Raw genomic sequence first — 13,195 nt, 5'->3', positions numbered from 1 at the left:
GCGGTGGCGGAAGAAAACGAGGAACTAGAGTTGAGCGGAAGTGATACACGCGAAGACATCGTAGTTTACGCGGTGTACAACGGGATGGAACAATTGCGATAAGCTTAACGTAATAGAGTGTCGCCGATCTACTAAAAATTGCAACGATCGAACACGTTACATCTATGAACGGAGGTTCGATCTTACGGAAAAATGATCAAAGAATGATTTCTTGTACGTCGCGAACGGGCACCGCATTCGATTCCCATAGCCAGCGGTGGATCCTCTGCGCGCAACACACGGAAGGGTTCGGCGAAACGAACTTTTCAGCGTTTCTCTCTGTCCCCGTGCACGGATCGTTTGTTTCGCTCCGCGAGCAATTTCAATCCACGCCGGTCGGGTTAAAAGCTCCGAACCACGAAAAAAAGCGAGGGTTAAAAACCGTTTGTCCCGGTCGCGAGTAGCGGAGTTGGGGAAAATAGGCAAAAAAAGAGAGAGAGCGAGAGAGAGAGAGAGAGAGAGCGAGGTGGCATCAAAAAGACGGCGATCGATCGATGATCGAGCGAAACCAGAAGCGCGGCGGGAGTGTCGTTGGCGGTGGCGGGGGCAGAGATAACGACGAGAGGTTATAAATCTCCTTCCGGTCGGAATCGGGAGCGAAGCAATCTGCGGAATGGTCCGGTCATCCGTCCATCAAGTCACGCGTACCGCGACGTACAGTCTACGTATTAATATATCTGCGGCCCGTAGCGGAGATCCGCGCTCGCGAGAGCTCGAGTTCGAGCTCGAGCTGGAATCAACCAGGGACGGAGAACCGCGCTTGCGGGTGCACCGTGGCATCGTGCATGGCGGTAGAATGTATGGTGGACGAAGAGGTGTGTGCACGCCACCGTACGGTGCCACGGTGTATGGTGTACGTCGCGTCCTACACGATGCGCGATGCACGATGCACGATGGACGATGGACGATGCGCGGGACTCGTCGTTCCCGCTCTCTACCACCCGTTTCAGCCTCGCTCGGTCTCCCTCTCGGTATTTATGCGCGTTTCGATGGGAAAAGGCAGCGCCGCGCAACTCGGACGCGACGCAAGATAATTTCTGATTTACCGCGGCCTCGTCGGAGCTGTCGGCCGCCGTACATCGCGTACGGAGATCCGTCCTTTAACATTTTCCAAATGGAAACATTCGTTTCTCCCCTCGGTCCTACCCAAATCTCCCCACCCTATCGACGGTGGACATCGTTCGAGTCGCGATTCCGCACGGTCGCTTACTCGCGTCCAGCCTAAATTGTTTCGCGGGCTTCCACGATTTTCCAACCATTTGGAGCGCGTGGGAAACTGTTTGCAGAGATAAACAGAAAACTGTCGAAAAGAACATCCAACGGTATCCAAAAAACACGGTGGGGTTTCGATCGATAACGAGTAAATACAAAAATAGACAACTCGTCGAATAAAAATTCCAATCTCCGAAAGATGGTACGGAGGATTCGAAGCGTAGGACTGGAAAATCGCGCAAGACGCGAAACTTCGTTTCGGAGAGACGGAACCGTCTCGACTGACCGCTGAAAAATTAACGACGGTAGGGAAAACGGGTGTTTCCCTCGCCGATTCGTATCGCAAAATCGCGAAACGATAAAGAGCGGTCGTCCGGGCGACTCGTTCGGTCGTCCGGGTGACTCGTTCGGTCGTCAACCCAGGGATGCTCGGCTCGTTACATTATTACGAGAAACTCCTTGCGGGAATTTCCAGCTCAAGTTTGCGGCCGGGAATCGCGAACAAGTGTCTTTCCACTGTCGTTCGGTTGAATCTTTCAGGACCGTTTCGCGGACGTTGCCACTGGACGCGTTTACATCTTTTAAGAACGAGCAGCTTTCTTTCCCGCTGCCCTACGATCCTGCTCGCAAACCTCCCGCCGCGGACGTTTCCACAAAAATATCGAATCTCGATGACCGTTTTCACCCTTCTACGATTTCCACGGATCGTCTCCGGATTATTTCGTAAAAAATATCGCTGTTTCTCTTGTCACCGACGTAATCCAATTCGACGTCATTTTCAAGAAAATACCGTTATACCTATAATCGATTCGAGAGGATCTCGAGAATGACAGAAGATTCGAAAAGAAATTTGCAAGCGCGGGAAAAAGGCTGGCCGCGCGCGACGGAGCATCGCGCGAGCGGCGAGGATCGGAGGCTCCCGCTTCGCGAAGCGAACAAGGACGCGACTGGATGCCACGAAACGAAAGAAAAAGACGGTTAAACGTCGGAAGAAACTAAAAGCCAGAGGGAACGAGACGGCGGATAAGACGAAGGAAAAGAAGGTGGAGGGTCGAAGTTAAGTGCTCGAGCGCCTATGTGGTCCGGTTACCACGGGATTATATTCCAAGTATTGCCATTATGCCAAGAGTTTCCTAGGAAGGCAATTTTCGAAATATTTAAAATACATACAATTACGGCCGCTAAGCCGTCCCTTATTATAAAATAGTCTCCGCGAAGGGTGGCTACGTAACGCACGGAACCGAAGGATTCCGACGACTCTGACTACGAGTTCGTCCTCGCCCTCCTCCTCCCTCCTTTTCACCTTCCTTCCGCCGTGATCGCACGACGAAATTACAACCGTTGGACGCGCGCGCAGATACCTACCAATTTCTTCCGGCTCCGTCCTTGCGGCTTTAACCGTGAAGACGCGCGCGGCTGCCTCGAATCTCGGCAAAAACTAACTCTACCTGCCTCTCGTAGCCAGAAGGTATACGTATGGATACCGACGCGTACCCTCGAGCCTCGACTTCGCGCGTACGCGTCGGCCGCTTTGCGTTGCATGTGTATCTCGCACCCGCGCCACGAAAGAAACGACCGGACCGCGGCCTCGATTTTTAACCAGGATTCTTGTTTCGATAAATCTACGGTAATCGGTAAAAGTGACGCTAACCCGAAATTTCCTTCGATTGGTTAAGTATCGTTGGTCTCGGACCTAATTTTCTTGCGAGTTTCTACGATGAATTGTAAGAAATCGTAATACGGAAAAACTGTTGTACCGTCGCCGATATGAGTTATTTAAGTAGACGTATAATTAGTCGGTCGAAAGACGCGTTATCTTTCGACAAGCATAATACAGACTGTGTGCAAATAAAGCGTACACGAGTCGAGATACCGTTCGTCACGAACAAAAAAATAAAAAAAAAAAAAATAAAAAAAATAGATCGTTCGAAACGCGAGAAAGCATCGACGGAAGTATCGATATTGGTATCCGAATTGCGCGCGGGAACATCGGATGGAAGCGAAGCGAAGCGGAGGGGCGACTTAAGATCGCAGCTGCGATAGACGAATACTCTCGATCATCGTGTGACGGGTCGCGTAATCGACTCGCGAGCACCACGGCCGCGCAGACGGTGAACTTTTTCTCTCCGCGCTTTTGCGAAGAAGGGTTCGGCGTCACGCATTTTAATACATCAAGCTTTTCAATTTTCCCGCGGGCTGGTATCGCGACGAACAACTGCCCGTCGAAACGACGACTCCTGATATATCGCTTAGGTGGCCCGTTACGCGTTCATCAACGCGGAATCGATACGCGCGCGTTCCGTTTGCGTAGACGATTGCGCCGAGCGGACACGACACGACAGGACGGAGCAGGGCAGGGGCTAGGCTAGCGCTCCGAGTCCGAGAGAACGCTCGGAAGCGCGCGCGAAAACACAATCAAGACCGTACGGCAAAAACACTAATTTAAACGGAACGAAGGAAATATGTAGTCGTATCCGCTGTGTATCAGGATGAATGGGGCTCCGCTCGGTTACTACGATTCACGATTTACCATTTTGCCCGTTTTTTCGCTCGTCTCCGCCTGTTCCCCTTCTCGATACCTCGTTCCTCTTCGTTCGGACAACCCTACGACTGGGATTATTCGTATAATTTAATATTCCAATGTCGAAAGTGTACGGAACATAGAAAACACAGAGTTCGACGTGGAAACCTTTCGCTTTCTAAAACGTTGCAAGTAGAAGATAAAATACGATAACATCGGGACTTGTACTTGTAAGTAAACGCGTTCAAGGTCTTTCTTCCGAAGAATAAACCATATGGAATGATGTCATTGTTTGAAAATAAATGTTCTCCGTTAATATAGTTGGACGTTTCGTTGTTATATCTCGTGGCTTTTTAATTTTCACAGAGGCGTCGAGAATTGTTCAAAAATAGAACGGGCCGATTAAAATTTTATCCCGATTCGGTCGATGAAAAATTGTCGCTTTTGTTTGCGTCGGTTTACCACTGTACGTTTCAACATTTATTTGCAAGTTAACAAATACAACGACCAAACAGGGCTGGACAAGGGGGTTCGACAAGAGTTTAAGTATAGAAATAAAATATCCGATTCTACGAATAACGAAACACTCGACGCGACAGGTGATCCTGTCCTGCCGCCAACGACGAGAGGAGATGAACAGAGGAGGAATGCTAAGAGTAGAGGGATTCGGCAGGCAAAGCCGCTATTACCAAAAAGGATAACGCGAGGGAAGATTAAATTTTTTTTCGATCCGCCCTTTCAAGCTTCACCGACCGCGTGATCGCGTTTTGCTGCTTCTCGCGTTGTACATTGCGTACCTTTTTGCGAACCATGCTCTATCCCTTTTCGCACCTTTTTTCTCGCCCGATGGAGATTGGCAAAATCTTTAACCGAATAAAAATGTCGAGCATCGGAAAAAAGAATAAAAATGCGTATCTATTGCTCGTCGAATGAAAGTAACTCGATCTATCTCTATCAACGATAGCATCGCGGTGAGGTTCCTCGATCAACTATAGTTAACTTTTCCTTCTTAGATTTCCATTTTATTTCACTTTATATCACCTCGCGATATCCTGTTTGTCCGACCTTCGTTGCTCGCGTCTCTATAATAACGTCGAGTTAGGATACGTTTATCGCTGCATCTTACCATCTAGAGCTTGCTCTAGTAATATTCGTCTACAAGGTTCCGCGATACCGTTTAGATTATCTCGTTTCGATCGAGTTTCGCAATGTTTATACGAAAAATACTCTTGTCGTTGAAGCTTCCACGCGGAGCTACTACTCGCGAGGAATAAAGTATTAACACACGTTACGATAAAGTCGAGTCTGGAAAATTTCATCGTCGGGTATGCACTGCGAGCACCGCTAGCCATTCCATCTCCCAAGTTTCCACTTTACAACGGGGAGAATCTTTGGGCGCTTCGAAGGGCGCCGGTCGTGAAACCATCGCCAAACGATCGGCGAGTTAAAAGACAATTTATATTTAAATCCCGTTTCATTAAAGCTCTTAATCCGAAGGAAATCCGCCTCTCGCGGTGAAAACGATCCTTTGCGGCGACTAAATCTTTAATAATCCATCCTCGAGTGGCGCGCTTCTCGCCGGGGAGTATTTTTCGCGACGTAGCATGCTCGGAAGCGCGGCGATCGCCGTTATTAGTTTTAGTACGTCGCGCGTAAGTTTCCACAGTTTTGTCCGCGGAACGGTCCTTTGTCGGATTTTCGCGGTGCACCATTCGCGCTACTCGAAATACCAGAATCAACGCACCTCCTATTACGTTCGCCCGCATCAATTAGGCATTTTAATCGGAAAGGCCTCGCGCGCCGCTACCGCGGAATAGTTGCGATATACTAGCGTATTACGATACGAGCAGGCATGCCCGGAGAATTGGAACGTGGTTGCGTTAACATAATGGAATTCCGCGGAATGTTATGCCCATTATACATAGCCGATTGCATCATCGGACCGATATATACTCGCGATAGAAAAATAATACACGGCCTCCGACGACCGACTCTCTTTAATTTTCTAGATTGCGCTCGAAACTGAGATGCATACCTCCGCGTACATTTCTCCATTCGGTTTTCGAACCAGTCTCTTTCGACTCGGCAGAGATTCTCGACACATTCGAAACCGAACACCCGATCTGTAAGTCACGCAACATCTCGCTGGTTCGACCGATGATGCAACATGTGAGTAAGAGCAGAGCTGTCTTTGATTTGATACTTGTAAAAAAAAAAATTGACTTTTATACATTTTCTAAAAGTATCACGATGTTTAGAGAAATAATTGGCGAAAACGCGGCTCTTCTCGGCGTTCTAAATCGGAAAAGGCCGTTGGCGTACTATAGTGCCGTGACTCTGAAATCGCTCAAGAGGGTCGTCGATCCTGGATCCGGCTCGAAGAAGGTTTCGAGCCGCGTCGAGCGGTAGACGCGGGCGCGGGGTTGCGAAACGAAGCGCGGTCGGTAGCTGTTCGTTTAATAACTTGCGCCGGTGGCGGACGATAAATAATGCAGGAGACACCGTCGTCCCGATGTAATTAACGAGAACAGTCGATACCCGGTGTGTGTCACGTATGCGCGAACGAGCGCGTAGTCAATATTTGTCATTCGTTTTAACAAAAAGAACGTTACAAAACGGTCGGATGCTCCGCGTCCAAATATTGACCGTGCTCATTGACGTTCATTGATACTCTCAATTAGTGCACACCGTCGAAGCCGATCGCCGGGTAATTGGACCTTTCCGGCAAAGGCACGATGGACCGCCGCCGTTCGTACGTGGTCTTTCGTTGCACGACGTTTCGCGTAAAAACATTCAAACGAGGCCGACCAAACCCTCCAATTAAAAAACGCGTCGCCTTCTCCCACGCCTTTGCCGGCCACCGGCCTTCTCGCTTCGCCAAAGTCATTTTCCGCGAATTTGCGGCGGCGTCGAGACGCCTCTCCGACGTACCGACCGCCGCCAAACTTCCACGAGAAGAGAAAACCGTGACGGGATCTCGTTAACGCCGGGAACCTAATTATCAACTTTCGAAAACGGTTTCATGCTCCGTGGATTTTTTTTTTGTCCCCAGCCCTTTTCAGGACCATTCGTCCTTCTTTCGTTTCGTTCGTCACCTTTCGAACCGCGAACAATCGTTTCGCGCGGCAACATGTATTATTTACATGGAAAGCACTTTCGTCCTTCCAAGGCGTCAACACTCGGATGAAAAAATAATACAACCACGTGTAGAATTCGGTTTGAGTCGTGCGTCCAAGTAACCGTTACTATCGAAGCTACGGAGGGAACTCGTAACGTAGTTTGTCAACAGATTCGTACGAAACGTAAGAGGCGAGATAAGTACCAAGTCTTGAAATTCGTATCTTATGCTCAAGTAACAGTTTAGCTCTATCGGAGGAGATTTTGCAATTCGAAAGCCAGCAGGATAAATCGATTACCCCGAATACATTCCTTTTCCTTCGTATCCGAGTAGATTCTATCGATCGATCGGATACCTCGCGTGGACCAACGGCTAACGGAGTCGATCGAGAGAAAAATGGCGGAAAGACAGATGGAAAGAAAAGCAAAAGATCGACTCACCCTTTCCTCCTCGCGGATCATCTCGGCGATGCCGGGCTTGATCTCCAGATCGTCTCCGGGCGTCTGTTGTCCTTGCTGACCTTGCTGATGGTGCTGCTGCTGCTGCTGTTGCTGTTGTTGTTGCTGCTGCTGTTGTTGTTGCTGCTGTTGTTGTTGCTGCTGCTGCTGCTGAACGGCGAGTTGTTGGCCGTGAGCGGTCAGGTGGTTGACGGAGCCGTGTGGACCGGAAGTCACGTGGCCGGGCACATGGTGAGCGGAGATGGAGTGCGAGCTCTGCTGGCCCTGTTGGGGCGGCGGCGGGGGCGGTGGTAGAGGCAGCGATACCGGGAGTTCTTGAAGATTGATCTGCGGCGTGACGGAGACGTTGGGAGTTCCCGGAGATCCGAGGGATCTCGGAGTGGAGCTGCTGGTCAGCATGCCGTGAATGTCGGGCACGATCACGCCTGCCCCGGCGGAGTTAGGGTCCTGATCGTCGGGGAGGCTTCCGGGAGCCAGGCGATCAGGGCTGCTTCCCGGTGGCGATCTTTCTCCCGATATTCGACGTCGTTTCTTCCTGTGCATCGCCGCAGCGTTTGCTGCCACCTCTTCGAGGCTCGGCCTAGAGGTTAGCTCTTGCTCGCTGTTGACGTCCGCGAGGCCTCGGATCTTGAGGCTCTCGGCGACTTTGAGCAACGGACCGATTTGCTCCTGCGACACGTTTATCTCGCCCTTGTACATGAACTCTACCGCGGCCTTCAATTCCGGCCACTTGATGTCCTTCATGATGACGATCGGATGCTGGCAGGGATTGTCGAAGAAGAGAGCCTGGAAGTACGGGCTACACGCGGATAGGACCATCTTGTGCGCCTTGACGCTGTGCCCGTCGCAGGCGAGGGTCACGTCGACGAAGCTCTCGCTTTGGAGAAGCTGATCGAACACGTTGGTCAAATTGGTCTGATAGTTGTTCCACCTCAGACAAAATTGCTGGGGCGACCCAGCGCCGCTCTGTTGCGTCATGGTTTCGGGGGATTTCGAGTCTCGATCGTTTCCTTTTCCGCTTCTCTCCACCGCCTCCGCCTCCGCCGCCACCGTCTCCTCCTCCTCCTCCTCCTCCTCCTCCTCCTCCTCCTCCTTCGCACCGGCGCGCTCCTTGACGCCTTCCTTCCTCGTTTCCTCTCCGCGGTCCGTTTCGATCGACGGAATGTTCACGCGAACGAACGTATGGTCGCTTCACTGACCGATCGCGACCGAATCAACAGCCAGGCCGCATCTGCAACACATAGGTACACCAGCCACGCGCCAAACTCGAAATACGCGCGAACTCGTGCGCGCCTCCTCGTGGCAACGCGCGCCGATCCGTCAGACGTGCGCGACCTCGGGAATCCTTGTCCCGAGGACGTCGCGGACGAGCATCCTTTTCCACCCGACTACTTTTCGATCACCTTTTCTTTTCGTCTGTCCGTCCCTTTCCTTCGCGACACTCTACGATGCGAACGCGACCGATCGAATTCGTCCTCCGTCCTTTCGTCCCCGTCAATGTCCTAGCGCGCCTCGTGTCCCGAACGCATTCTTCCCGACGACGGCTCGCGCAATCGATCGATAATCTCGATCACACGCGCCCGATCTAAACGCTCCGAAACGCAGCCGAACGCACCTCGTCCTTTCCGCGAGCGACTGTCCTACTCTCTCTCTCTCTCTCTCTCTCTCTGTAGATTTGTCCTTAACTCCCTAGCACCGTGTCCGTCAGTCTCTGTCTCTCTGCGCTTCTCGGTGACGGCTGCTCCAATCCGAGAAACTCGTTGCTCGGATGTCGGAATACGTAGCACCGACCGTGTCGAAAATCACCATCGACTCCAAAACACCACCACCAACTGAGCACCAACACCGTGGAAGCGTGTTCGAGCCCCCGATGTCTCGGACGATCGGGAGAGTAAAAACGTGCGCGCGATAATACGTGGAGCGCGTGTGCACGCGCGCGTTCAACGGACCGAATGGGGCTACAAACGACACAGGACGGACGACGCACGATCTGCACCCCGTGACGAGCGCGTCGCAACTGAGAGGCTCGCCGCGGCGCGGCGCGGCGACGGTTCGCTCGAGCGGCTGTAGAGAGGCCGTGAGGCAGGCCGGTCGAGCGCCGATATACACCGTGTGCTCGCGGCGGTGCCAGCGTCGGCGTCGCGTCGGCTCGCGGGGGTGCGGGTGCGACGGAGACGGCGAGCGACCAAGGCGAATCGTGAGTGGGAGGGAGACGTCGCGAGCGAGAGAACCAAATGGAACGAGTGCGACGGAGGGGTCGACGCGGAGCGAGCGAGACGACCGATCGCAAAGAGAACGAACGAGCGCGGGTGGAGGAAGCGTACGTAGCTCGCGCGTCCTCGCGTACCCCTCGCTCAGTTCTCGTGGCGGCCAATCGGGAGGCTTGCCTTCCGATCGGACGCGCCGACAGGCGCCGCCCCTGGAGACCGCCTCATACCGCCTCTCCTTCTTTCTCCCTCTCGCGATCGGTCTCTCGCTTACGCGCACCGAGAAGAAGAGAATTCTCCCGCGGCAGATCGGAGAGGAGGCTCGTCGATCGGCCTCCCGAAACTCCGATCCACCGATCACGACCACGAGAGGCGAGCCAAGCCGATGCCGGTGGTGGTGGTCACCGGTCCTCTCGCGGTCCTCCCGCGTCCGTGTCCTTCCCTCCTCTCCCCCTGCCCCTCGCCCGTCGTCTCGTATGCTGCTTCTAGTCCGCCGGACCGTTCCGCTTCCGAACGCCGAGAACGACTCGCGTTCGGTTCGGAGCTGATCGCGACGTTAGCACCAACGTTCTCGTAAAAGTAGACGTCGCGTGTCGGTACCGTTCGCGAGGGGACCCTGATCCCTGGGGGTTGCATCCGTCGAGTCTTTGAAACGCGTTAAGGTGCGTTTACGAACGGATTCTTTAACCATGGCAGGTCGTCCTTTCAGGGGATGATTTTTCTGGGACAAAACGAAACGAAAATCAAGAGTAACGAAATTACAATAAAAGGTTCGCTTTCAACTCGTACTCCGAATGAAAAATTTTCTAGTATCGACTCCAAAGCGTAGCTGAAAGATTTTCGTCTACGCTTGGTCTGCGAAATCATCCCCCAGAAAGATGTCCACCCGTGTTTAAACAGTCCACGTAGCGAACATTAAGAGCGTTAAGCCACGATACCGAAGAGCGGTACAAAGTTACGAATGCGAAGAAACTAGCGTACAGGTAACGGGCCAAATGAAAGCGACGATAACGCGATCGGAGCGAAACGAAGATAAAAATATGCATGGCGCGTTCGCGGAGTATGTCCGCAGCGATCGCGAAGCGTAAATTTAATTCGCAACTTTTAGCCGAAGATGAGACGCTCCAAGGTCCGCAAATAGGAGGATCTTCTGTGAAAACAGACAGAATCGGATTTATATCGATTCTACGCAAAACCAACAAAGACCGTGGGAAACTTAAAGGCAGGGACAAGGAATTGTCTCTGCGCGATCGGAAATGTGCGAAAACTCGATAAACGCGTTTGGTATCAATTGTTTCCCGACATCAAACAAACTCGGTTCGCGATTCGCTGTCTCGAAGCGTGTTGTCGATGGATCGAATCAATAAAAACAAAAAAAGATAGCCGTGCAGCTCGAGTAGAGCAAAATTTGTTAGCGCTAGCCTCGAGAAGCTTCGAGTGATAGCATAGAGAGTATAGAGCGAAACGATTTCTTCGAGCGGAGTTGTCGCGAGAAGTGAGTTCAACGAGGTAGCGGCGGTAACTTTTGAGCCGGGCACGTTTCTTCTCGCGGCGGGCGACGATAGCTTTCGAAAATGTCTAACGCGGACCGACCGATACCTTGAAACGTATCAAAGAATGCAGAGTCGACGGGCTCCTCGTTGTCCACGCTTCGCGACGGACTAATCGAATCGCGAGGATGGAGGGAAACGATTATTTAACGACAACGACGATTCGCAGCCTGCCGTTTTCTCGAGACAAGCAAGAATATTAACGATCGTATTTAGGGACTCGTGCTTCCCGATAACAGAATTACGGCACGCCGGTAGAAAGGAGAGATGGCCGTCCTAATGAAATTAAGGGTACAAAGAGACGGTTCGCGTCTGTCCCTCCGACTCCGGCAGACACTCCTAAATGGCTATTAACGCGAATTTTGAGACTAGCAAGCATCGCCCCTCTTCCTTTCCCTGCGCGTACGTCGACCGAACGCCTGGGAGTTCGTGCCCTTCCTCTTATGTTTGCGCACGATCAACTTGCGAGTTCGATCATTTCTTACCCCTCGAACGGCGACCTCAACGAAAACTCGTCGAGCGCGATTGTTTCTTTTAATTTCCATAGCATCTACGATCCATAAGTCGAAGAAAATTCACCGCGAAATATCTACGGGACGCGATGGCAATTACGTTTTCGCTCGCCTCGAACAACGAGAAGAATCGTCGCGCGAGGATAGGCGCGATATTAGAATCGTAAAAGCGCGAATCGAGCGTAGAAATGGCAAACGACGAACGAGTCGTTGAACTTGTATCCGAATAACGACGCTCGCGGGATTTCCGACGAAGGAATATTGCTCGGTTTTTACGGGTCACGTCGCGTAAACGGTACGCGAGATTGCGTCGCGATAAAAGCGCGAACGGGCGTTATTTTCCCGTGGCTCGAGCGTCGTTCGCGGTGTCCCCGGAACGTCTCCACGATTTCGGCTTCGGAGGCCGAGTTTCCCTCCGTTCGGCGCCGAATGCGCCAAGGAAATGGTCACGGTTGAATCGGGAGGTTACCGTCGACGCGGAGGGCACGACTTTCCGATACGCCAGTAAGTGGCGAGTCCCTCTTCTTATATATCTATCGCCGTTCTAATTGCAATAACCAAACTAGTTACCATAACTATCGAGAAATTATCGGTTTTACGCAAATATCGCGTAATTAACGAACGACTCGTACGTTCTGGTTTATCGTTAATTTGTGTTTAAAGTCGTGCACCAGGCAACGTTAAGTCGTTCCTTAAGTCACGAGCATTATTTACCTACGACTAGTCGTTTGTCGCGAATGCAGCAAGTTCTTGCTCTAAATAAATGTACGTATGGACGTCGTAGACGAACCGCGTATGCAAAATTATCTATTTTATCACGTTTATATCTAGATTTTGCGTGAAAGATGTCTGGCGCTGAATTTATTTTCCATCGCGATGGTAAAGATACGAGAATCGTGCAAAGTTCGCGGCAAATGCTGACTTTTGCGTTTTGGAAAAACAAGGAACGGGAACGGAGGCGCGCGCGAACGCGAACCAGGTTTAGGGTGGTATCCGTTAAGCCGTGGATCATAGCAGCCCAGCTACGCAGGGGTGGCACTGGCTATAACGCTCGTATTTCTCATATCGTTGAAAGTTTCAGCCGTGCAGGCCGAGAGAGCGAGCGAGCACCATTGTAAGGGTGCGCGGTGCGAGGCCGCCAGCTCCGACTCGGGAAGGGGCCGCGGCTATAAATTTTACTACGTAATATTGTTTAACTGCAAACAGTATACTAACGCCCTACGTCCTGGCGAAATGGAAAAATTTCGACGCGACCAGCGAGGAGAGGCAAGGCGAGGCGAGGCGAGGAGAAAGATCGTCGCGTCGAACGGAACGAAGAAAACTAGAGCGCTCGTCGACTTGGTTTGCTCGCGATGGAAAAGAACGCGAGGAAATTAGCCTCGGGAGGCCTGTCGGCAAACTTGGAAATATATCGAACGGTGGTCGCGATTCGGGGAGACGAGGCCTTCCGCTCGCCGACAGTACTTTCGCGACGGGAACGCGCATTCTCGGGGGCCAGTTATGAAAAAATACGAGATGAGAAAAATGGACGGAAACGGTCGGCGCCGAGCGTACCGTGCTACGAAATAAAATCGTAAA

At 51.9% G+C, this 13,195-nt stretch overlaps 1 protein-coding gene across 9 annotated transcripts in view; it reads right to left on the bottom strand.

The window, feature by feature from the left end:
* LOC128895181 (protein bric-a-brac 2-like) overlaps positions 1-13,195 on the bottom strand; it is a 239,300-nt gene that overhangs the window by 173,338 nt on the left and 52,767 nt on the right. For 3 of the 9 annotated variants that reach the window (XM_054157534.1, XM_054157537.1, XM_054157536.1), the window contains exon 1: positions 7,331-9,453. In XM_054157534.1, the coding sequence (XP_054013509.1) occupies positions 7,331-8,326 (996 nt within the window). In that variant the 5' untranslated portion in view covers positions 8,327-9,453. Of the gene's footprint in view, positions 1-7,330; positions 9,457-13,195 lie in introns of those variants that run through there. The other 6 variants (XM_054157539.1, XM_054157540.1, XM_054157535.1 and 3 more) reach the window with 5 other exon arrangements.

Source organism: Hylaeus anthracinus, unplaced genomic scaffold (assembly GCF_026225885.1).
Source record: "Hylaeus anthracinus isolate JK02 unplaced genomic scaffold, UHH_iyHylAnth1.0_haploid 4, whole genome shotgun sequence".
Lineage (NCBI taxonomy): Eukaryota > Metazoa > Arthropoda > Insecta > Hymenoptera > Colletidae > Hylaeus > Hylaeus anthracinus.
Note: the sequence above shows the minus strand (reverse complement) of the source record. Positions and strands in the feature narration are given on the sequence as shown.